Source organism: Nannospalax galili, unplaced genomic scaffold (assembly GCF_000622305.1).
Source record: "Nannospalax galili isolate Female #2095 unplaced genomic scaffold, S.galili_v1.0 scaffold3670, whole genome shotgun sequence".
Lineage (NCBI taxonomy): Eukaryota > Metazoa > Chordata > Mammalia > Rodentia > Spalacidae > Nannospalax > Nannospalax galili.
In genome coordinates, this window is record NW_008328698.1 from 17,065 (window position 1) to 18,653 (window position 1,589).

Here is a 1,589-nt window from a genome sequence, read left to right on the forward strand (position 1 = left end):
CAATATATTAATATATTATGCAATATTAATATATAGTAATTATATATAGTAATTATAGTAATGTTGGTATATATTAGGCTCACACAAGCATTCAGGGAGGTCTTTGCCTCTCAGGGCCTTGGTATACAAATATTACATTAATTTTTTTTTTTTACATTCTATGTGTCTGTATGTACACACTTGGAGGTCAGAGGATGACTTCGTGGAGTTGGTTCACTCCTTCCACTACATGGGTTCTGGGAGCAAACGGAAGTTGTCAGGCTTGGCTGCAAGTGCCTTTACTTGCTGAGCTATCTTGCTGTCCCTAAATACTGCATTTTTACAATTGAGATTATGAACCTGCAATTAAGTGATTCTTCTTTAAAGACTGCATGCATCTTGTAGTGTTAAGGTGCCCAAGTGGCTCGTTCTTCTTTCATCTCTCTCCCACCCTTTATGACCTTTTGCTTTTCCTCTTCCCATTACTGTTGTATACATGGTGATATCTTACATTACCAACCTATTGTGATTTCTACTGTAAGATGTAGCATGCAGTTTCCAATATTCTACATAAAATGGTACGTAATATAAATTTCTGGCTTGGTTAATGCTATAACTCCGGGGATTTTGAGGGACTAGCTTGGGTGGAATGTTACCAACTAAAGTCATTTACCAATTAAAGTCATTTACCAATGAGTGGCTGCTTTGTTTAACAATTATGTTTTATTTCATACTTAAAGGTTCATGGAGGCTCCTAGAGTTCTTTCATCCTAAGGATAACTGCACGTAGTTCACTTCTGTTTCTGTGATATCAATTCCTCCTCATATGACAGACTGGATTAATTGGTGTAGGATAAATGTGGTTATTGGAGACTACCGCAGTGAAGGGCTGATCTCATGTTACAAATGAATCCGAAAGGTGAAAGGAACACCTGAGCACCATGCATCACATCCCAGGCCCAGATCTAGGTTTTGGGAGAGTTCAATGAGAAAAAACCCACGATCAGTGCCCTCAGAGAGGGTGGGAGTGGAAAGAGAGTACCCCAAACCAAGAACCCCAACGGTGCTGCCTGTAATCCCACCACGCAGGATGCCAGGGGATGGAAGATTGCGAGTCCAAGGCCAGCTTGAGTTGACCACGAGACTGTCAAAATAAATAACATACAAATTCATATAAAAATTAGGAGAGAGCTGCAGGGACAGTGTGTGTCCAGTGTTCAAGAGAAACCGCGGCCAAGGGGCTCGAGCACTCCGGCCAGGGGCCCAGCGTGGAGCGGCTCTGCCCACCTTTCTCTTCCCAGTGATTCGCCCCAGTCCGGATTCAAGTTCGAATTAGACCCCAACCGGCCAGGACGACGAAGGCCTAGGGACAGCGACTTCCCGGCTCAGCGGGGTCCTGCGGCCGCACAGCGCGCTCACCAATCCTCCCCCGGCTCCTGCTCGGCCCTCCTTCGCCCCGCAGCAGCGGCTCTAGCTCGGGGCGACGCCCCTTGCCCGCGCGCTGCGCCTGGCCGCACGGCCCCCAGAGGCGGGCACGGGGTGGCGCGGGGCGGGGCGAACGGACGCCATCGCGTCGCTACCGGCCGGCGGCGGGCTGGTCAGGACCGAGC

General features: G+C 48.2%; 1 protein-coding gene across 1 annotated transcript in view; it reads left to right on the plus strand.

Annotated features, from left to right (window-relative positions):
• Window positions 1-528: 528 nt before the first annotated feature.
• Window positions 529-1,589, plus strand: part of LOC103729730 (protein spire homolog 1-like) — a gene marked incomplete at its 3' end in the record, with an annotated part of 118,969 nt that continues 117,908 nt past the window's right edge. The window contains exons 1-2 of the mRNA XM_017796741.1: window positions 529-557; window positions 1,281-1,576. Coding sequence (XP_017652230.1) covers window positions 529-557; window positions 1,281-1,576 — 325 coding nt within the window. The remainder of the gene's footprint in view (window positions 558-1,280; window positions 1,577-1,589) is intronic.